This window comes from Trichinella spiralis, assembly GCF_000181795.1.
Source record: "Trichinella spiralis strain ISS 195 chromosome Unknown Scfld2, whole genome shotgun sequence".
Lineage (NCBI taxonomy): Eukaryota > Metazoa > Nematoda > Enoplea > Trichinellida > Trichinellidae > Trichinella > Trichinella spiralis.
The window spans coordinates 6,201,784-6,222,789 of record NW_003526941.1 but is presented as its reverse complement, the minus strand read 5'-3'; the positions used below and the strand labels follow the sequence as shown (position 1 = coordinate 6,222,789).

Below are 21,006 nucleotides of genomic sequence, written 5' to 3'. Positions count from 1 at the left end.
TCTGTTACAGGTAAAATTTCATAAGACGGACAAGTTCAAGTATGTTATTATTTGGCTATCCCATCTTGCTAGTTTTGCTTTATTCTGTCGCGATTATTTTTCAGTTTAGTGAGTTTTTCTTTTTTTGTTAAATATAGTTAGTTCAATTGTATTAATTTAACTTAATTTGGAATATCGAAACGGTATTCGTTGTAAAACACAAATGGAGTGGTATGTCAAATTGACCATTCAGTTTATTAAAATAAAAGAAAAAATAAAAGCTTCGCTTCAAGCTGATGAGCGGAAATGGTCAGTGCTATCCGCTGAAGAAGTGTTCGGCTCTGTTCTTGTCGTTGTAAGAGACGACGGATCGCCGGTCTGAGCTGTAGAAGTGTCAGCCGTCTGCCCTGAACTGTCGTCCACATTGGCCGCGCTCATTTGTTTGTAAAAATCCACAAGGTGCCAGTCTTTTTCACAGCAGACAGCTTGCAATTGTGCGTGCATGTGATGCAAGGCTTGGATTTCGCTGTTTTCCCTTTCGGTGAGCGCTTTCAGCTTTGCGATGAGCTTTTCTTTCGCAGCCAACTGCAGGCGCAACATGCGCGGCTGATGCATGGCAATCCGTTGCTTATGGCACATTGTCCGGGATGTCGACTTCAGATGGTCAATTTTCTCGGTCTGCTGTTCAATAAGCGCTTCGACTTCGGCCAGTCGTTTTTCCGTCATCACCAAGTCGAGCTTTTTAGTCTCGTATTCTCGACACTGTTCAGTTATGGCGGCAAGCTGATCTTGCAGGGTCCGCACTGTCAGCTGTAAACCCTGCTCTCGAATCCCACAAGATTGGACATTTTTTTCCCACGCTTCCATTTTCATTTGTTTCTCTGTAAGTTCTTTACTCACCACTTCCAACTTTTGGAAGACTTTAATAGTTTCTCCTTCAATTGAATCGACCGTTTGTTCAACTGATTGCACATTCTGTTTTAACTGTTGATTTTCCTGGAAGGGAACAGAAATTGAATTATCAATGCGAACATCATACATGTCATTATTCTCGTCGTTATATATATATGTGTATGTTAATGTTGGCACGTACTCGATTCAGCTGAGCGTATCTCTTCAACCAGGTTCGCTCTTTTTCCGAAAATGTATTCTGAATGCGTAGGTTTTCGCTTTTCAACTTTGCCACTCGCTCGTTCAGCACACTACGTTGATGGAACAGCCAGCGTATCTGTATTAAGTTGCTCTGCAAATACTGTTCCAACGCTATTAAATGCTTCAACCGATCTGAAAACGAACAATCACAAAATGCAATTTACCGGTCAGTGTATACGTGTATGTATATATTCGTAATAAATTCATCAAAATTTACCATTCAGACGTTGATTGCGTTCAGCGTGTTGATCTCTTTTGTACCGTTCGAATTCTAGCTCATATTCCAGTAGTTGTATTTTCATTTTCCAAATGGACGCATTGTCAAGCTGAATTGGCTTTTCATCTTCATTGTCGTTGGAATGCCGTCGTGCTTGAACGGTGTCCGTTGGTATGTTGTACAAATTTGTCAAACGCCCCTTCATTTCTGAGTACAATTCTTCACCCAAGTTGATGTAGATTTCGTCGACTGAATTGCCGCCGTTTATTTCCACTTCTAAAGCATGAAGACAGTTAGGGATTAGGTTGCAGGTACCAACGCCAGGTAATGAATGTTGTATTTTGATCGACAATTAATTACCCGGTCTGATGTCACCGTATTGCTGCTGTTGGATGGGGCTGGAAGAAAATGCCGGGAAAATTGACGGCGACGCGGGTAACATCGTGTTCACCACCGTATTGGTGAACGTGGGCTTGTTGTTGTCGCCGGTGATGAAAGTCAAATTTGGGCAAGACGAGAAGCGCCTCAGTAGCAAAATTGGTGTCTTCTTCTCAGCTTTGTTATCTTCGTGCTTTGCTTGTTCAGCTTTGGTTAGCAGTGAGGTGGCAGTAACTGACAAGCCGGCGGTACCAACAGTTGCACTGTTGCTGCACAATACTGCAGAACTGATCTGTTTGGTCAGTTTCCGTTGTTGTTGTTGACGGGCGCTGGTGATGTTGCGCATTTGTGGTGGAGGACCGAGAAATGACGATGATTTACCAGAAAATACCTGTCCCGTGGAACTGCTGATCGACGAACAGTGCTTCACATCAGCAGTCTGTGGCTCTTTGATCAGTTGTGCAGCCACCGTTCTGAGCTGCTCAGCATTTGGTGGTGAATCTTCTTCGTTAGCTTCTTTGGCAATTTCGGTCGGCTGAGCTTCGGCTTGTTTGAGCAAAGTCCGCGTGTCTGAATCCCGTTCCACTAGGCGAATCATGTTCGGAAAAACCGACTCGCCGAAACCGAACCCCTTCTTCGAAGGCGACAGCGGCACCAGGCTTGGGGTTTTGGAACTGGATCCAGTATGCTGAGATAATCGGAAAAGCTTGGCTATGGCGCTGCCAAAGCTTCTCCTCTGCTTCAACGGCTGATGCGATGCTGCGGATGAGAACTTGCTCGTCGCACCGGGATCTTCGTTGCACGAACCGACTGAACCATAAGTTGGCGTGACGGGAGGTGGTGAGTCGGTCGAGCTATCCTTGCCGGCGGCGGTGGTGGTGGTCAAATTCAAAACCTTCCTCGACTCATTCAACGCCCTCTCTCGCTTCGAAACCAACAACTCATGCTCGGACCTGGGCGTCGTCTGACAACGCAATCTCGGCCTGAGTTCGTTTTTCTCAGCACCCATTCTGCCGTCCACCGACTTCGCATCCTGCGAATCGGATTTCGGATTTCTGATCGGCCAGTATTTGGACATGAACGATGCCAAATTGCCGCCACTGCCCCTGCGATGCAGCTCGACCACGTCTGACGAACTGGCCTCGCTGTTGAAATTCGAAACCGCTCCTTGCCAATTCGCGTAATAAACATTAGGAACAGTTGTCACTTCGGTTGGAATGCATTCGAGCATACAATCGTCCGTCTGGTCAACACTCACGTCCAAACTTTCGATAAAACAGTCGTTCGGTTCTTTGTTCAGCCATCTAAGATGACGAAATTCAAGCATTGGACAGGATTATAAATCAGACATTTGAAAAAAGGGAATTTTTATCATTACAATTACAATAACAACACTACAAATACTGTTTCAGTGTGCATTCAACGCATTTCGACTCTTTTTCGAGTCTTACTTGATTATATTTATACTGTATTCAAATGCAATTCATCTATACAAAAGGGTAGTTTGCTAGTATGGTAAAATAAAAGTTGCTAGTTAATAAGAGAATGAAATTATTAAATTGAACATTTAATATATTTGCTTCTACAACTGCTCACCTATCTTTCGATATCTCGGCATCTTTCGTGCTTGTTATTATGAGTGGATGAACAGTGATTGCTTTCAAAATTGGCTGAAATGAAAATTATTGACATGCCAAATTAATTACGTTATTTTCAGTTTCATACTCTGATAACTGTCGCGAAAAATGACAGCTGAGATGAATTCGGAGGCTGTGAGGCGAACTCAGAACGCATGTATCCGATGAAACTGCATGGATACAACGTGTAAAGATTTTGACAGTAAATCACCAGAGCTTTTCGCAAAGCTCTCTTGTAGCCAGTGTCTGAAAGCAGTGTAAACGAGATTAGTTGAAATTTAATTGAAAAAATAGTCCACTACCATGGTCGTACAGTAACTTTGCTGCTGCTATTAGCAGACGAAAAAGAGTGTCTAATTCCGAGCTCAAAGATGGCAATTGTGGCAGCAAACTAGACAAGACGTACAGAATACCGATTACAAATGCAACGTTGTTGCTTTGCTGAAGTAAAAAAGAAGTCATAAACTGAAGGTATTCTCTTTTCTATTTCATTGCATGATTATTATTATTATTATTATCATTATTACTTCGACGAATTCTGTCAATTTTTGAAAAAATGCATTCTCTGTCAAATGATGTATCCACGTTGGAGATTTCTTCACAGTTAGAAACAAAAAATCCAGTACAGCAAATGGGTACATTTGCAATATGGATGATATGTATTCGAGCAGAATCTTAAATATGACTTTGTGTTACTGTGAACAATTTAACTCTTCTTTCATCAGATTGTTTTTCAAAACTTCTTACCCTATCCATCGGCGCTTTAACAGATATTAGAACGTCGAGGATGACTTTGCAGCCGGTTTTCACATATTGCTCGAAACAATTTTTCAAAATATCATTGTCACCTAGAATAGAAAGTTTTTTATTTAAAAAGCATTCAAAATGGAAGCTCAGTTCTTGACCATTATTAATAATATTTTTTAAAGTAGTAGAGGCTTCGTCAGATACTACTGGATCGGTTGATTTCATGAGAGCCAGCATACACTCCAAATCGGGGTTTTCATTGTTGTCCATAATTCTATAACAAAACTTTGAAAGTTGTTATACGTTAGTTACAATTTCTTTCAATTCGATATAAATGCATTTGCTGTGCGTATAAAAGTAAGATCAACGTATAAAGCTGAATAACGTGTATTATTTGCACAGGCGAATTAGAAATATTTTATTGTTGCAAATTAAAACAATCTCAGAAAGGTGAGTAAGTCAAACAGTCAATATGAAATTGAACATTGTAATGAAAATCAAGTTGTATTCGGAAATGCATAAAATTACACTACTGTATAAGTGCGTTATTTTTTAATATGATGAACAGTATGATAGCATTCAAATTTTATTGAAACGGTTTGAATGTTATTTCATTCATCATAGCATTCTTTACAATGGAAAATGGCATTAAGTAGAATTAATTTATTACGTATTTTAAAAATTATTGAGAAATTATGTAATAAATACAATATGCAAATCACGGATACAGTTCGTTGAGTTTTAGATATTTGAATTTTGCCTTTTGAAAAGTTAATGTTTAAATAATAAAAATAATTTTTTAATTTTTTTTCAAAAGCTTTTTTTTCATAAATATGCGTTCGCTCGTTGGGAAAAGATTTTAACTACGACGATGACACAGTTACGGTAAATTGTGGAATAACACTTTATTTTTATATACTGTATGTTATTGTTTTATCTACCCTTATCTTGAAGTTCAGTTCTTTTGCAGTGTAGCTGGTTGTTGGGCAGTCAGTATTGTTTGCAGGGCAGTATTGTTTAATAATTGCCTTGGCCAGCGATTCTCGTGTGTCGAATTTTGCTTCAAAGTTTTCTACTAACGATGCGTCACTGTGTGTCGATGCGATGAAGTCATTCACGCTATAGAAAGCAGTTGGAATTCTGTTTCGTCTATGAGTGGGACAAAAAAGTCTCGCCCAACAAACAAACATTCTTTGTTGCTTTCTCCAGAAGAAAATGAGCAAGTGTTTCGATGTTTGGGCTCGAAAAATTATGTAAGGATTTTGCATTTTCATCGAATATTTTGAGTTTGCAGAGCAACGAAGGGTGCTGCTTAAGCGTATGAAGAAATATTTTTATTTACACAATTTTAATTTTTTAATTTTTTGGGATAAAAGTCAAAGTGTCATAAAGTAAAATTTTTGCATGTATTTTTATTGATTTTAAATGCATCTGTGCAGTTTGCTGTTGTTTTGAATCTGAATGTTTTGTACGACTGACTTGTTTGTTTCACTCGCATTTTGACAAGTAATGTCATAATTTATATTTACTTTTCAATTGCAATGCTTGTTTGTAGCACTTTCAATTTTCTGTTTATCGTATTTCATTTTCAATGAATGATGTTGTTGTACACGAAGAGCATGCACGACTTTGTTGTTTGCTATTAAATGTAGCTGCTGCAATTGGCCTCCAAAAGTTGCATTTTGATTGCTTTACCCCAGTAAGCAAAATTTGCAAATTTCTGGTTGCGAATTTGTAGCAAACGTTTGCAAGAATAATTTTGTAAATATAAACAGCAACTAATGGATCTGATCGAGTTCAAAATATATTATTGTTTGCGTACTATTATTGCTTTATAAAGTGTGAATTGTTTGTAGTGAAAATTTAAAATTTTTAATCTTTATTTATTTTGTAAAGTTTAATAAACAGTTTCTTGCATGTTTATTAAACATTTGCTCTGCGATTCTTTATTGAAAAATATATTTGAACTTGAAATAATGAAATTTTTTTGTCATTAATAGACTTTATCGACTGCTGTTGCGCAGCTTCTTTCAGTTGAGCATCACACTCCTGATCTCTGGGTGAGCAAACAGTTTGGTGTGGTTTGTCTCGTGAAAGATTACAATGCCCGTGGCTATTTTTTAAGAATGTACGACATTAAGGTAGCAGTTGTTTGTCTTTTGATAACCATTATTATTATTGTTCTTATTAGCATTATTTGTATATTTAAAGAAAGGGTTCATTGTATGGGAACAAGAGGTTTACGATGAATTTAATTCGACTCGCCTGTGCGATGAATTGTTAGCCTTCGAAGGCGACGTATATGTTTTCAAGTTATTCTTATTAAAGTGAGGGCATTCGATGATTTGTTTTTAGTATTGCATGTTTGGCTTGAACTTTGCCAGTGTTGATGAGGCTAATGACTTTCATTGTCAAATTCAAAAGTTGCAAAATCGAATTGCTGAACGAGGTAATAAAAATAGTTCGCATGTACAGAATTGAAAGGTTTAATTAGTAATTTTTGATTTCGTGCATTGGTCTATATATATTTATTTAGAATCAGCTTCCCGCACAGTCGCACCATCTGAACCTCATTCCATGTATACGATGGCACCAACGTATTCTTCGGTGACCAGTATGAGTGTGGTGATGCCGTTCACGTCAGTTACTAGTGGATTGACGACAACACAGAAAGCGAAAAGGAAAAAGAGTAGGAGAAAAATTGATAAAAAAGAAATTGGAAATCCAACAAATTTCGAGTACACAATACAGTATGTGGATAGTTGTAGGGTAGAATTAGAGTTTTGTGTTGTTTGAAGGCATCGTGCTCACATTGGTTGGGATAAAAATAAAGGCTTTACCGCCGAAGGGGAAGGTGCTGATCCAGAATTAAAGGCAATTTTGTCCAAGCTGAATTTGCCGACTGATTTCCAAGAAACTGAAAAGCAAGCTATTTACTCTGTAATAAACCAAATGGGAGGTATTGAAGCTGTAACGAGGCAGTTGAAGCAAGAAAAGCCGGTACACCACCGTTCCACTGTTGCTGTTGGAATGCCTAACAGAAATATGGGTACAGCAAACAGAGGTGAGTGGCGCAAGACTCGATCCGCACGCAAATGCGAATTAAATGAATTTTCATGTGTACTAGCTGGACCGCCTCCAAGCAGACCTGCTCTGCCCACGCCTAGGGATGTTCCCACGCCTGTACAGCAGCCGCAGCGGCCATTGCCTCCGTCTGGCTATTCATCTTTGTCGGCCGGACCACCAGCACCGCTCATCCACGGAGGACGTCATCAAGAATCAACAACAATGGCTTTAACTGTTGCACAGCAACCGCCACCTCCGCCTCCGCCACCTCCACCGCCACTGCCACCTTTGCTGTCGGCACCTCATCAACCGCCTATGATGATGTTTCATTCAGAAGAGATGGTTCCAAAAGCACCTGCTGCGCCCCCACCTCCAGCCCCTCCTCCGCCTCCTCCGTTTCCAACGGAAATTGTTCCTTCGGTCGAAGATAAGTTTAAATCTGCACGTTCAAATTTGTTGGATGAAATTCGTAGAGGTAAAGCGCTGAAGCATGTCGATGAACGTTCGTCGAACACTGCCAAAGAGCCGGCAGCTGTGGACAACCGAATGGCGCTGATGAACCAAATTGCCCAAGGAGTCAACCTGAAACCGGTACGTTTTTTTTTTCTTGCATACTTGTATATGGCTTGATTGATTGAAAAATTAACGTCATTGTGTTCAGGTAGAAAAAATGCCGCAATCAAATGCTAAGGATGATGAAGCGGAAAAAATGGGTGGTATTGCTGGTGCTTTAGCTCGAGCTCTGCTTGAACGAAGAGGGCAAATGGGCGTTGAGAGTGGTAAAAAGTTTTTTTTAATTGTTTACAAAATACGTTTACGTCAAATATAATATTATTATTAATGTTGTATTTATTTTAACTTATTTATTAGCAAGCACTGTTAAATTATTACCTTTGAGTATTCTGATGTTTTGTTGCTTTATCCTATTTAATGGGTTTTACAGATTCATCCGACGAAGAAGATGATGATGATGACGATGAAGACAACGAATGGGACGAGTGAATTTTTTATTTTTTGTTTTTTTCAACCCAAGCATACTACTGCTTTTTTTAAAGTCAGCTTTTAAATCGTTGCCTGGTGAAATCAACCTTTTTCATTTTTATTGATCCTACTTAATGATATCAAAAAATTGAATTTTAGTAAACGTTTATTGAAAAAAACGCTGTCTGTAATTGTGTACATTTATGCATCGAGTTGTGCAAAAATTTGTTACTTTTACGGTTGTGTTTTGCTTTGTTCCAGTTGTATTTTATTTAATCGAACATACAGGATATTTATTGTTGCTGTCAGGCATGAGAGTTCCATTTTTGCTGCTGTTGAAACGTACAAATTTTTTTGTTCCATATGGCGGCTGGCAGTTGTCGACAGGTAAAAATTCTTTAACATTTTGTGCGTTTGTTGGTGGTATTTTTTGCTTGGAATGCAGTTGTAATTGGAAGTTTTAGGACGCCGGGCGTTGCATTTGCAAGAATACCACAGTAAGCAGTTGTTGGACAATTTTGGTTTGACAGTTCAAAAGTTCATCGTTGTTGAAGCTGCAGAAGAGGCGGCTGTGAGATTGCAGAAATTTGGTATTTAAAAAAAGTTTATTTTTTTCGCTTTTATTATTAATTGTTGGTTGCTTTAAGTAGCCAATGAGTATGTTGTGAAAGCGCAGATTTTAGCTGGCGGTAGAGGTAAGGGCAAGTTTGACAATGGCTTAGAAGGTGGAGTGAAGTTAGCCAGAAGGTATTGATTATTTATTTATTTAGTTAGTTATTTATTTATTTTTCATAATTTTCATATTAATTCAAGCCCTAAACAAGCAATTGAGTATGTCAAGAAAATGGTCAATCATCGTTTATTTACCAATCAAACATCATCCGATGGGATATTGGTGAAAAAGGTTCGAATTGATTGGAATTATTTTTCATTTTCTATAGCTCGTTTTTGTATTTTTGTTTATAATTTATTTATTCAGGTAATGATAGCAGAGTCGGTACCAATATGGCGAGAAGGTTATTTGGCGATCATGGTTGACCGGACGTTGGAAAGTCCACTGATTATTGCTAGTCCTTCGGGTGGTGTCGACATTGAAGAAGTTTCAGTGAAATCACCGGAACTGATGTTGAAGGTTTTTGGAACTGATTTGACATAATAATAACTGCACGTTTTGCTTTCAATCATTTTTTTTCTTTTAGCTTCCCATTGATTTGGAAGTAGGCTTGAGTCCAGCAGTAGCTTTGAAAATTGCAAAATTTTTGCAATTTTCAGAAAACGCAACCGAAAAGGTAACTATAATAATAAATTAAATAATTATTAATATTCAATTTTCAACGAATATAGGCAAAAGATGAGATTTTACACTTGTATGAGATGTTTGTTCGTACGGACGCTACGATGATCGAAGTGAATCCAATTTGTGAAACTACAAATAGTGATGGTAATTATTTTTTGTTTGTTAATTTTTTTGTTTATATATTTAATGGATGGATCTTTTTATTTTCTTTCAGTATATCTTGTGGATGCGAAATTGCATTTTGACGACAATGCCTCATTCAGACAGAGAGAAATTTTTGCTCTTACCAATTTATCAGACAGAGATCCTCGCGAAAATGAAGCGGAGTCGTATGGTTTGAATTTTGTCAGCATGGATGGAAATATTGGTTGTCTTGTGAATGGCGCTGGTTTAGCTATGGCCACGATGGATTTGATCAAATTGCATGGTGGTGAACCGGCTAACTTTCTTGATGTCGGTGGTTCAGCCGATGCCTCACAAGTTAGCCACGGCATTGAAATCATATCTCACGATCCAAAAGTATGATGAAATTCTTTTTTTGTATTATTTTTTTTCACTTTAAATTCCACCCTGTATTTTACAGGTGATTTTTACAAATGTATAATGAAATTTTGTTTTAATCATTTGCAGGTGAAAGCGATATTTGTAAATATATTTGGTGGTATTGTAAATTGTCAGACAATTGCTCGTGGCGTAATTGCAGCTATGGAAAAAATTGGCTCTCGCTTGCCAATCATTCTTCGATTGGAAGGTGACAAATAAATAAATAAATAAATATGAATATATATGTAAAATTAGTCAAAAAGTTGCTTGTAAATTAATTGTTTAAGGAACTGATGATCTGACCGCCAAACGCTTGCTACGTGAAAGCCATCAGACAATGCTGATGGCGAACAATATGGAACATGGTGTTTCTCTTTCAATCGAAGCAATCTCTTCTGATTGTAGGCAAACAAAAGGCGCGAAAACAGCCTAAGTAATTTTATTTCAACGTGCAGTGTGTATGTGTTATATATATATATTTTAGATAACATATATTCCTCTCCGTTTTATACATATCTATCTGTTCTAGTCGTGTATTTTGTATCAAGAAATTCAATAATGATTTGTATATGCTTTGATTAATTGAATAAATATGTTTTGTACCGTCATTTTTCTTTTCTTTTTTTTCTGCTCTTCTATTACGGTGTTGCACACGCAGAACACACGTTGTATATTTTGAACCGATTTCTTTTGTGTTTTATTGTCTAACGTGTATTTTATTTGGTTCATATAATTGAAGTCATTATGCAAATGTGCCTTCTCTAATTTTTGGTGCCTTTTGTATCTGCTTTTTCCAATCTACCTCGTTGATACACTTCGTGCAGAGAGAATGTTCACATCACAACTCAGCTCTGTTGTCCAGATAGAGGTAAACTTTATTTTATTTTGCTTTGCTATTTTCTTCTGATACAATCTTTACTGAAGAATTTGTTTGAATTTCATAATTTAAATGATCATTTTTACCAAATTATGACAGTTGTTGTAATGTGTATTCTTTCGGTTTTATTATTTTATCGACGAAATCACCAGATGATATGAAAATGAGTGCTGTGAAAATTTTCACAATTTGTATTTGTAAGAAAGAGAGTATGAGATATTGTTTGTTGCTAGCAAGTTTTTTAGCAGGCAACTGTTTAATGTTTTCCAGCATGGTATTTCATATATTGTAATAAATAATAATAAAGTAACTGTGCATTGGTATTTTGCAGTTCTGTTTCAAAAACTGTTTCGGACTGCTGAATTGACCAATTTCATAAGCTGTGCTAAAAGTGAAAAAATATCGTTTGTCATCATTCTTCAAGAAGTTTCCATTATAAAAAGTGGCCAACGGCAACATTTTCAGCGTAGATCTTTTTTGTTTGCATCATTTTGTTGTTGTTGCTAGCATTCACGTATGCTTGGCTTTTATTTATTTATTTCGAACTGATCATTTGCGTCACGTTTGGCAAAAATATTTCCACTGCCACTTTGCTGAAGCTGTAAAGTTGGTGAGCTTCGTTTTTTGATAAAGAATCTTTCATTGGTACTTTGACGTTTTTATATTATTATTATTATTATTATTTGAAAGCTGTTTTTTGTCAAACACAAAATAGAGTAAGTAATTTAAATAATTGAAGATTGAAGAAAATACTTATTCATTTTCTGTTATCAAACTTCTGCTATGAGGAGAGGTATACGATACTTTCATGCCATAAAAAGCTCTTTCACCTGCAGAACATATATATTTAAATTTCTGTATCAGATGAACGTTACCAATACAAAATCAGCAGTCATTCTTTTCTCTTTTTCTTTTGAATTTCTTTAATATTTATGGGAATATTGTGCAAATGTATATATATATATATATTATACATTTCTTTTTGAAATGATCATATTTAATGATAGTTTCGATTTTTGTTGGGAAAACATCAGTTTTCTTTTTTTTCTTTTCAAAGTTAAATATGTTGAAACATTTTTATTCAACAGAATTGAAAATAACGAGAATTTTTTGTTCACAACTTTTTTGCTTGAATGCATTTTTGTCCCCAAGCATAGTTTGAAGAATGTGAACGAATAGCCGACCGGATGCAAGTGAATTTCACATTCTTTCTTTAAAATATTATTCATTCAAAAGATGATAATGGATAACAACGCTTTTTGACACTTGCTTTCATTGAAATGAAAATTTTTTTTAAATTGGTGCGTCATTTCTCCATTAGTAATTTGTTTGGTCATTTATTGACAGATGAAATGATCGATGACAAACGTTCATGATTAAGCCTTGTTGTTTTGCTTTTTTATTCATTTCTGTTTTGCTGTTTCGGTTGCTTGTAGTATATGATGAATGATCGTAGTGGCTGCTGTTGAAATGAACGATTTTGCTAAGTTGTTTTCAGATTTGTACTCGTGTTCTGATGTTTATCTTATTCATATCAGCAAGCCGATTGATAATGATGATGATGATTAATTGAAATTATTGATATATGATTTGTTTGTTCATCTATAATCGTTATCATCATCAGCGTGAGATCCATTTTTGTTCAACAAGATCAAATTCTGTAGATAAAGTATTGTGAGAACAACCCTTATTGAACAAGGTTAACGATGGCATTTAATATTAATCAGCTATTAATGATTAATCCATTTAACGTCTACATGTAGGATGCGAATAGAATGTGGCCGAATTTTGCATTTTGCACGTCGTGGTAATTTATTTATTCGAAAGATTGTTTTTTGTTCTCATAATAAGCGGAAAGTTACCAATTGGCAAAGTAACTTTCAGTTTCCATTGCAGTGTATAAAATTCAACAGTTCTGGTTGATTTGAATTGGGGAAAATATCTTTTTTTAATCTGTACAAGCTTATTTTAGAATCGAATCTACGTACATGTCGACAAGGCTAGATTGTGTCTTTAAGTATTTCAGGTCAGGGAATGGTTTTGATACTTTCCCTGTCAAAATGATTGTATCATTCCACTGACATATGAAAAGATTTGTAAAATCAGTTTACAACTTTTCCAGTGTATTTGTATTTAAAAAAATATGCATGTAATATTGCAAAACATTTTTTCGTGACTTTTGTACAATTGAAATAATACGCATTTTTTCTTTACATCTGATTATTTATTTTTGAAACATTCTTACAAGGATGTTATTATTATTATGTAGTTAGTACTTGAAGATCGAATTTTATTTTCCCTCCTACTGTAAACTGGTGCTTTTGAATTAGGCGCAGCTGGCAGTGATTGAATTGGTGCAGTGTGACGCGGCTAGCTCTTGCGATGCGGCAGTGAGTGATGGTTAAAGAGTCGAGTACAAGTGGACATTGGTCAGCGCAGATTTGTGACGTGGTGTTGTCGTTTGTTCCGCAAGAAAAGTGTCCGTTCGTGGTCACCGGTGGCTCGGAGAACGGTTTTCTGCTTTCAGTGGCACACCTACGATCTGAACGCTTGACCTATTTAACTGGCGAGCAGAGGCTTCAAAATGATGACGTACTTTTGGAAGCTGGCGGAAGAAAACTGTCCGGCTTGACCAGCTACGATGCACAGAAGTGGTTGGATCATTGCTGTGAACGTGGAGGGCCGGTGGCGGTGAAATTTCTGAGGCCAGGTATAATTAATTACTTTTGCATATCTGTATTTTGACGTGTACTTTCGAATTGTTTTTTTTTTGAACGCGTTTCTTTCTCGTGAGATGATGATAAAAATTTCATATTTTACTTATTATTTGATAAAAATATGCCGATGTGAATGCGTGTGAATCTATCTCAGTGATGATATCGGTTGTTTCTTTTTTTTGTTGCATTTTCGCTTGCCTTGTGGTCGTTCTGGGACTCTGGGAATGGGATGAAATGTTCAGATAAATGACATCTAACAAGTGATGAGCTTAGAATTAAGAGTTAGCGTGAAAATTGAACAGTGGCGACAGCTTGTTGTCATCGTTGTCGCGATGTTCTTCGATTCGGACAGGAACCAAAATGGAAGAGCTAGCAGAATAAGGCTAGACGTACGCTTTTTCGCCAGTGCGATAGTCGATCGCGGGCGGCTTCATCTCTTCTTCTTCTTCTTTCTTCCACAAAGCTTCATTTTAGTGAAGTGGATTGTCGTTCATTCTAAATTTGGTCTATTATTTTCCAACCAAAACCAAATCGATTTGACAAATTGTTCTCCATTCCTTGTGGACCTTCGCTGACGAGCCACATCATCGGTCGATAGAATTGCATTTTCCAATGAGCAGCATCGGTCGTCGGCGTTGATGCATTTACCATCATACCATAATTTGCTCAGTTCCATACTTTTTTTTTCAAATTTTATTTCACTTGCGTTGATTGAGCTGTTTACTTTTGAAATCTTGTGGCCTCGTTGTAATTATTTTTGTAAATTAGCTTTCTTCTTATCATTTCTTTCGTTCTAGTACAAGAATTAATTATTCATTTATTGATACTTTTTTTTCTTGTTCCATCCGTATTATTTTTGTTGTTGTTAATTTATTTTCTCACGTCAGTGTAATTCACAATTCTTGTGGTACTACTACCACTACTGCACACTGTAGTAGTAAATTTAAATCAGGCGACCTCTTTTATTATTACCGTTTCTCCTTTGTCCCTTTATGTCCAGGTATCTTTTGTGAAATGGAGTTGGTGCCGATTGTTCCCATGACCTTTGGGAAAGAGTTGACACGACCGTCGGGTCAGCGGGCGACCATACGACGCGCTTTTTTGACCTGCAGAGTCCAGTATCCATATGTCAACTGGCAATGCTTTCAACTTTTCTCCTGTTCATTGATACTGTAGAATTTGCATTGTAACGGGAATGATGTTGCTGCTTTGTTAACAGTTTTTTTTTTGCTGGAAGTAAAATTTATTTTTTCCGTTATTATTTTCTTTTTAAATTTTATTAGTCGTAAATGAAGCGAACTGTTCTGTTCTGTTCTGATCTGATCTGATCTGTTGTTTGCTAGAATCTACATTTGAATAGTGTACTGTAAGATTTGGTGGGTTGCACTAAAGGAATTGCATTAGAAAGAATTTTCGGCTTTTGTATGCATTTAATTTATTGATGAAATAGTAGTAGGTAGGTTTCATTGTGATTCATTGGTAAGGTGTAGTTTAAGGTTTTGGCAAATGTGTTTGGTGGTGCTCGTAAAATTTATGAATATATGATATACATTCTTCATCAGCGTTGATGTAGTGTAATGTTTTAACCGGTGTTCAATAGATGAAGTATAATTTATGCTATGCAGTGGAAGCAGTGAATTGTCAGGACAATGCATGCGTGTGTGAGTGAGTAGTGAAAAGAAGTTTTTCGAAGCCAGTCCGATCTTTCGCTTTACATGAAAAGCGTAGGCTTTTGACGTTTATATAAATGGATCGTTGACACAGTAGATGACTAATTAATGGATTTTACATCAATGCTGGGTGAATAATTCTGATTGCTTGAATTACGCCAGCATGTTTTTTTTACTTCCGAACAGTTTTTCTGTTAGTCGTAATGAATCATTTGAAGCATGGAATTGATTCTTAATATTTATTACAAAGAAAGTTGCATTCAAATTCATTTTTCATCAAATAACAGTGTAATAATGTGCGAAGCAAGTTTCAGAAGCAAGACGTTGAGTAGTTAACTGCCAATGAATGTTTGTGCATGATTATTGGTTTAATTTTGTGTTCTAGTTTTTAAAATTTTCTTTTGAATAAAATAAATGACAGTAACTTTTGATGATAATAATAATAATAATAGTATATTATAATAACAAGAGAAATGTATTTTGTTTCTATAGACGGCTTGAAATGTGTTTCTTCTTAAACTTTTGTGTCATTTTATGTTTCATTTTCTGCTTATCAGCGTCGTGCGAAATTTTTCTTACGAAACTTGCTTTGGCAATTTTGGTGATCATTTTGTCACAAATTGCAGACAAAGCATACATTTCGATTGTGACTTGTTTCTTTTCTGCCCTGTTGAATGGCTGTGACTGATCGACTGGCTGGCTGTACAGAGCTGAGAGTGGAACTGCTACAACGCTGGTCGAACGTTATTTGCACTTTTTCCATAATGAAGCAAACAAACGAAATAAAAACAGATATTCACAAAAATTCATATTTTCTTTTGAAAAATGTTTAAAATTTTCTGTTTGGTATTCAATTGCTTCAATTTTATGCTTAATTAATAATACAGTATGCTTGTATGGCGTTGACGGTTTAGCATTATTTACTCGTGTTCTGTAGTATGAAAATTCAAAATTCATACGTCCATTGAATAAAGCCGAGTTTTGGTAGTTTTAATATTGGTTAATTTTGTTGCTGAATGAATAAATTTTTAAAGTGGAAATTGCAAATGTGCAATGTATGAAATAAGTGTTGTTGTAAATTGTCTGTGATTGCATTAGTTTAGTTGGGAGTTTATTCGATATTTGATAATTGCGTGTAATTTCTTTTTTTTGTGTGTGTATGCATGTATGTATGTACCCTTTGATGATGCAGAACTTGTCTGAAATAAGCGAGGTCAGCTTGGTGAAACTACTTTGACGGTGGGGCGATTTGTCAAAATTTCCAATCCCCCCGAGGGCATGGTTTTGTCTTGAATTTGCTTTGCTTGCTTGCTCAGAAAAATAGTCGAATGTCCTGTGTCGGCTGTTGTCGCTTTAAATTTTCCAAGGTTTCATTCTCTGCTGCAATGATACCAACCTGGTAGATCGCAATAAAAACAAATGGCCTTCGTCAGTCTGTGTATTGCAATTTGAAAATTATATTTATTCATTTGCATATATGCAATATTGCGCGTTGATCAATCAGTTTCTGTTATGGAATATTATTGTTGTTTCAGTTGTGTGTAATTATTGTCTCATTTCAGGTCATATAGTTAGCGATCTTCGTCGGTTTTTGAGTATGCGATTTCCGAAAGATTCAGAAGATCACCAACTGCAAAATGACATCAGGGAGAACGTCTATTTGAAAACAGTGCCATGTAAGTTTTTTTTTGTTTTTTTTATAATTTTTACATCAGTTTTACATTTAATTTTTAAATTTGTCTAAATATCCAGTGATTATTATTTTATAAGTGGAAGATTTATGATTATATTCATTTTTTAAAGTGACCAAAGTTCACATTGTGGGCTACAAATTTTTAATAGAATGTAAAATTACAATCGAGCGTTGGTTAGGAAATTGTTGATTGCATTCTTATTGGGTTGTTTTTCAAATTGTGCAATCTCTCCTGCTGCTAGTGTTGGTGCAGTGTTAATGGAAAGTAATTTGCAGTGTGAAAAAATTCAGGTTAATGGAACGTTTGAAGAATTAGCTTTCTTTTTTTCTAATTACTTGAACTGTGAGATTCTTCATTTGCTCGTTTGCATCATCAATCTCCTATCACTTATTGTCTGTTTGTTTCATCAATTTTCCCCTTTGTTTTCATCTATTCTTTAGAGGTGTTATTTTTTTAAATTTATCCTTAATTGAACGTGCAGAACTAATTTCTATACAAGTGCATCCAATCTCTGTTAGTCATGACGTGGTGGGCTGTTTTCATATGATAATAATGGAAATTATGCAAATGTTTCATAAAATATTGGAGTACTGTTTGCATTTATTGGCAATAAGGTGATGGGTTGAATGTTGCATGGAAGATAATGTTCGTGAAAATTGCATTGCGTTGCTGTGCTTGTTGAGTTTATGTTTCATTTGATAATTGAAAATGATAATCGACGTTTGTACAATGTTAAAATTTAAACTCGCAGGCAGTGCATATTTGAAATATTCCGCATGTTGTCATCATTATTAAACTTGTTCAACCTTTGCCATCGTTTGGTGTTAAGATTAAACGGATCGACTGTGTTCAAGGAAGTAAATATTATTTTTTATTTATTCTTGTAATATCTGTTTAATGGAGTGAAGGGTAATATTTTTGTTTGAAAGCTGTGAATTGTCAGAACAGTGCGTGTCTGTGAGTAGTGAAAAGTAGTTTTTTGAAAATTCATTCAAGCCGAGCTTTTTCACTGTATATGAAAAGCGTTGGCGTGTTGGATGCTTGCTTCACGTGCAATAGCGGATAGTTAGTAGTTGAATCAACCGACCAATCGTTAGCAGGGAAGCTTTCAACTGTTGATTCTCTTCCGAAAATCAACAAACAAACAAACAAAAGCAGCAAACAGCAGAAATGTTCCAGTCCTTTTTGTTGACACTGTTTAATTCCAAAATTTTTAATACTTTGATTACTTTTATGTCAAAAGCTTTGCTTTATCCGTTCTTTTGTAATAGAAATTTGTATGAATAATATATTTAAAAAAACAAGTGATCATGGTGATTATGTTCATCATCATCATCATCAACTCATATTTCTTCATTCATTTAAACATGCATATGTGTTGTTGTTAATTCGATAGCGTGTGACGACGCTTTTTTGAATTTTTGTTTTGTTCTGCTTCTCATTTGTGCTTACGTTTGAAAAAAATTTTTCTCTTTTATCAATTCAAACGTTAACAATTAATTGTTTGTTTTTCTTTTCTGATACGTTATATAATAAGTGAAATAATATTATGCATCGTTTTTTCCTTTCTTTTTTGAGGTTAGTTTTGTTTGTTTGCTTATTTTATTATTATAATTATTATTATGCTTGTTACTGTTTGTTTGAAATTGTGCTGCAATTTTGAACACTAGCGGCGTGTCGATCGGTCGGTCGGTCGGTCTCTTATCTTCAGCGTTGCCGTCTGTCTGTCTGTCTGTCTTTCTTTCTCAGTGTATGCATTTAAGCTGAGCGATTAATCAATCAACTCCATCGAAAAGTGCCGCACCTGATAATTGTCACTGTGACCCTTCTTATTTGGCACTTGTTGTACAATTATCTGCTTTAAGCTATTATTATTATTATTATCTTGTGATTTGTGAAAGAGTATATGTCGTCCGTCTTTTAGGGCAAAAATATTTTTCTTTATTTCTTTTAATATAGAATTCCACCCGCGCGATGAGCAACAAACAATTAATCCATGTTGGCATATTATTATTATTATTATTGTGCGTGCAGTTCAAGCTGAGCAGTGGTCTTTTTTCTTTCTTCAACTTTCAATCACGCACGCTATGCTTGCTTGCTTGCTTGCCTGTTGCAGCAGCTTGAGTTGTTTTTTCTCCTGCTTCTTCTTCTTCTTCTGCTTCCTGGTTAGCATATTTATGCGCGCGTGTGTGTGCTCTCGATGCTCTTTCTCTCTCTCTCTCTTGATGCTTGTTCTTTATGCTCCAATCACTTAGCTTAGCATCAAGCAAGCGAGCAGTCAGCTTTAGCTCTAGTGAGTGAAAACAGCTGGGCTTATAAAAATAAAAATGATGATTATCATGTTTTTTATATTTAGTCAGACAGACTCCACTGGTGCACTGGCTATTTTGTTGTCGTCGTTTTTTTTTGTTCTCCAACAAAAACATTAGCATGCAAAAAGTCGGACAGGCAGACGTTAGTTGTATTTCATGTGCGCAAATATATATATATATATGTATATATATATAGGCATTGGCCAGTGCAGGCCAGTGATGATGTTCGGTCGTTGCCAGGGTCGGTCAGTATTTTGTTGTGGGTCAAGGCTTTTCGCTCGTGCTGTTGTTGTTGTTGTTGTTGTTGTTGCTCTCTTATCAGGATGTTCTGAAAGTGGTGTCTTCCCCCCCCCCCTTACCAGCACTATTGATCGCCACTGTCCACTCGACTTGACAGACAATTTCTTTTCTTGAATGGCTTCTGAACGAGACGACAAAAAAATTTGAGCTGATTTGATCAATTTATATTTAAATTGTTTGAAAGTGTTGTTCTTCTGTTTTTTTTTATTAATATCTCACCTTTCAGGCACTACCCGCAAGCCGAAACCAGGCGAAATTGACGGCGTTGATTACAGATTTGTTACCAAGGAACAATTTCTAGCCTTGGAACGAAACGGCGACTTATTAGAAAGTGGTGGTTTTGAAGGCAAGTGGATTTTTGTTTTCGTTTTTTTCTCATGTTTTTCAATTTGTAATTCTGTAAATATTTGCCATCATCTCTTTTGTCAGCACTGTATAATTAATATTATGTTATGGACAGCAGGGCCACCGCCCTCTTCTTCCTGTTGCCATTTCTGTTGTTTATTATTCTAAAGGGGAAATTTTGTCAAACTGGTGACAAACTGTTTGTACTAAATGCAATGGAGAATGGGAATATATATCATCGACTGTGCAAGCACGTGCTGTTGACACACAAGATTGTCGTCGTCGTTTGTGCACTTTCGTGCCGACAGTGATCAACTCTCCGTGTTTGTAGAAATTCTCTCTCACACTCTCTCTAGACCCTAGCCGCTAGTTTATTGTACAAGCCGCCGCTCAGTTTATTCAACAGCAACAACAGCGGCCTGTAGAAGTTGTTCCATTATATGATGTGTCCAGGCAAATATTTTCCTACCTTTCATGAATAAGTCACGCAAAATTTGAATATTATTCAACTGGCGAGACGAACAGAAAAAAAACATATTTGTCATATATACGAGGTGGAGAAGCTAATTGAAAAGAACAATATGGGGAGGAAAAATTCACAGCTATATATTCAAATTACACGTTCTGCATGTTCGTTCATTTACAATTGAATTGCTTCCTTTTTTTTGTTCCCTTTTCCCATCATCATCTGTCTGTTGGTTGAGCTTTACAGTCATTCAACCGTGAAACGGAAGCAGGAGAAAGGAAAAGGAGAGAGAGAAAAATTGTTCAATTTTAACGTTGGATAAATTCTTTATTGTTTTTTGTTTCTTTTTTTCTTTTATCAGTAGGAAAGAATTATTCATTCGCGAATCAAGCTGAATTGTATTATTGTTCGTTTTTTCTCCATTTTTACAATTTTGCTTTGTTAGCACATGAAAAAGCATATAATAATAATGTTTCTTTTTTTAAAAATTCTTTTCATCGTTTTTTTCTTCACAATTTGTTGTTATTTTGTGATTAAATTTCCCACTGTTGTTCAGGCAACTTATACGGAACTCCCAAGCCATCGAAGCTTGAAAACAGTGCGAACGATTTCGACCTCGTCAACGACG

The 21,006-nt window shown here is 36.1% G+C and overlaps 5 protein-coding genes across 5 annotated transcripts; 3 read left to right on the top strand and 2 right to left on the bottom strand.

Moving 5' to 3' along the window:
* Positions 1–267: 267 nt before the first annotated feature.
* On the bottom strand, positions 268–4,380 carry Tsp_06004 (conserved hypothetical protein). Its single transcript, XM_003380223.1, has 9 exons — positions 4,350–4,380; positions 4,111–4,211; positions 3,666–3,804; positions 3,452–3,609; positions 3,323–3,396; positions 1,709–3,030; positions 1,349–1,624; positions 1,073–1,263; positions 268–975 (listed from the first exon to the last, which is right to left on the bottom strand). The coding sequence occupies exons 1-9, from the start codon at positions 4,378–4,380 to the stop codon at positions 268–270; spliced, it is 3,000 nt and encodes a 999-aa protein (XP_003380271.1).
* A 1,321-nt stretch (positions 4,381–5,701) lies between these two features.
* Positions 5,702–8,178, top strand: Tsp_06005 (putative neural Wiskott-Aldrich syndrome protein). Its single transcript, XM_003380222.1, has 8 exons — positions 5,702–5,809; positions 6,111–6,251; positions 6,322–6,408; positions 6,466–6,559; positions 6,653–6,860; positions 6,909–7,767; positions 7,838–7,955; positions 8,120–8,178. The coding sequence occupies exons 1-8, from the start codon at positions 5,702–5,704 to the stop codon at positions 8,176–8,178; spliced, it is 1,674 nt and encodes a 557-aa protein (XP_003380270.1).
* A 182-nt stretch (positions 8,179–8,360) lies between these two features.
* Tsp_06006 (succinyl-CoA synthetase beta chain) lies at positions 8,361–10,430 on the top strand. Its single transcript, XM_003380221.1, has 10 exons — positions 8,361–8,544; positions 8,622–8,747; positions 8,805–8,904; positions 8,971–9,061; positions 9,137–9,289; positions 9,357–9,446; positions 9,502–9,598; positions 9,669–9,973; positions 10,085–10,205; positions 10,285–10,430. Exons 1-10 carry the CDS (start codon positions 8,361–8,363, stop codon positions 10,428–10,430), a joined length of 1,413 nt encoding a protein of 470 aa, XP_003380269.1.
* A 2,042-nt stretch (positions 10,431–12,472) lies between these two features.
* Tsp_06007 (conserved hypothetical protein) lies at positions 12,473–13,538 on the bottom strand. The gene is made up of 3 exons (XM_003380220.1): positions 13,439–13,538; positions 13,181–13,416; positions 12,473–12,532 (listed from the first exon to the last, which is right to left on the bottom strand). The coding sequence occupies exons 1-3, from the start codon at positions 13,536–13,538 to the stop codon at positions 12,473–12,475; spliced, it is 396 nt and encodes a 131-aa protein (XP_003380268.1).
* Positions 13,539–19,193: 5,655 nt separating this feature from the next.
* On the top strand, positions 19,194–20,223 carry Tsp_06008 (guanylate kinase). The gene is made up of 5 exons (XM_003380219.1): positions 19,194–19,248; positions 19,312–19,353; positions 19,464–19,604; positions 19,794–19,917; positions 20,031–20,223. Exons 1-5 carry the CDS (start codon positions 19,194–19,196, stop codon positions 20,221–20,223), a joined length of 555 nt encoding a protein of 184 aa, XP_003380267.1.
* The last annotated feature ends 783 nt before the right edge of the window (positions 20,224–21,006 follow it).